Source organism: Nelumbo nucifera, chromosome 1 (genome assembly GCF_055504915.1).
Source record: "Nelumbo nucifera cultivar China Antique chromosome 1, China Antique-T2T, whole genome shotgun sequence".
Classification (NCBI taxonomy): domain Eukaryota; kingdom Viridiplantae; phylum Streptophyta; class Magnoliopsida; order Proteales; family Nelumbonaceae; genus Nelumbo; species Nelumbo nucifera.
The window spans coordinates 68,792,489-68,794,151 of NC_142649.1; the positions used below are offsets into that span (position 1 = coordinate 68,792,489).

The 1,663-nt window shown below is 46.1% G+C and overlaps 1 protein-coding gene across 1 annotated transcript; it reads right to left on the minus strand.

The window, feature by feature from the left end:
• Positions 1 to 516: 516 nt before the first annotated feature.
• Positions 517 to 1,269, minus strand: LOC148803382 (uncharacterized protein At4g02000-like). The gene has a single exon (XM_088895498.1). The coding sequence runs from the start codon at positions 1,267 to 1,269 to the stop codon at positions 517 to 519; it is 753 nt and encodes a 250-aa protein (XP_088751624.1).
• Positions 1,270 to 1,663: the final 394 nt, after the last annotated feature.

Sequence of the window (1,663 nt, forward strand, 5' to 3'; positions counted from 1 at the left end):
CCACGTTGCCATGTTCCTGTGGTATATAGCTAATGGCACATCAATACTTGCTTTTTTGTTCCCTGCATTGTCTTTTTCCTCCAAGTCTTTTTGAGCCGGTCTTTTGGCCTGGGTGCCAACCAATGTGTCTCATGTGCGGGGCCCAAGCTGTGTTTATGATATTGCTGGTTAGGGGTATTTCCCATAACAGGTTGAGGGGGCGAGAAGGCTGCTATCATGGAATTCTGAAAGAAGGTGGTTAAGGTTTCTATGATTGGTAAGATGATTTGGGGATTGGGACCAAAAGTATTACCTTTATAAATGCTCATGGACATCTCAGTATTCATGTCAGGTGTTGTCTGGTTGCCCTTGGTATGCGTGCCTTTTCTTCACGAAAGGTTTGGTCCACCTCTATACTGCCACGTGGATTCTCCTGTAATTGCGGCTTCCTGGGTTCCGGCTCTTCCTTCTCTTCTTCGGCTCCGGTGATGCTTGGACTTTGGCCCTCTTTCCTTTGCAGTTGCGCTAAGTCCCTTGCTAACCTTTCCTTGTTTCCGGTTTTGCATGAAATTCTGCTCGAATCCAAGGTCCAAGGAGGCCGGGTTTGTAGCCTCTCATGCTCAGATCTTCCTCTTCTTCCAAGTTTGAGGTATCAACACTGCCATCTTCTTCCTTCTTTGGACAGTGTTTGAAGTCATGCTTGAGTTCACCACACCTGTAGCATACCATGGGTAGCTTTTCATAGCGAAAATCAATCCAGAGAGGATCCTTACCTTTTCGATACAGTTGATGTCCCGGAATTATCACTTTTTTGATGTCAAGGTTGACCCTAATTTGTAGAAAACTTTGAAGCTTCCCAGGTTCTGGTTTGTGCACTTTGATAACCTCACCCAGCAGCTGGCCGAACATGCGGGCCATCGAATCTGTTAGTTGGTTCAGAGGTAACCCATGGAGCTGAACCCAGAATTCTCCACGTGTGAGCCTGACCTCTCTGGTGCCCTTCCCTTCTTGGTATTTTTGAAATAAAATTAAGTTGTTCATGAAATACCAGGGGCTTCTATCTATGAATTCTCGCATGGTTGAGAACTTATTGAAAGTGATTAGGAACTTTCCGTCTTCTGGGTCGCTCACCTGCAACCCACCTTTGTTCAAGCAGGATTGCATTAGCATGCTTCGGACTCCTTTGTGGTTAACTGGTTTTTCTGAGAGGACTTGGCAGACGAGTGTTTTCTTCCACTCTAGAAGGATTGCTGAGTCACTTGGATCTTCCTCTTCTATGATTATTGACATTGCTCGGGGATGCGAGAGAGGAGGCAGGGTTGGCTTGGGGAAACGAGAAAAGTTTTCTGATTGCAGATAGTGAGGTAAGTAGGCAAAGGAAGGTTGATAGACAGGGTTAAAAACAGAGAAATTGCTAGTGTTCTTAAGACACCGCTATGAACTAGAAACAAAGTGGAACTAAGAAGAAACGGAACCTGAGAAGAGAGGGAAAAAGATTAGGCGTCTAGGTGTTAGAGGGAAACGGAATGGACTGGGATGGGGATTGAGATTGAAGAAAAACTGAGAGGGGAAGGATACAGGTGGGGACTAGTGATTGTAACAACCACTAGAATCGAGGGAGGTCCTCAGGGGGTCGACGACGACGGTCGGAGAAAAGAGCTACTATAGGCAGGACCTGAGTAGA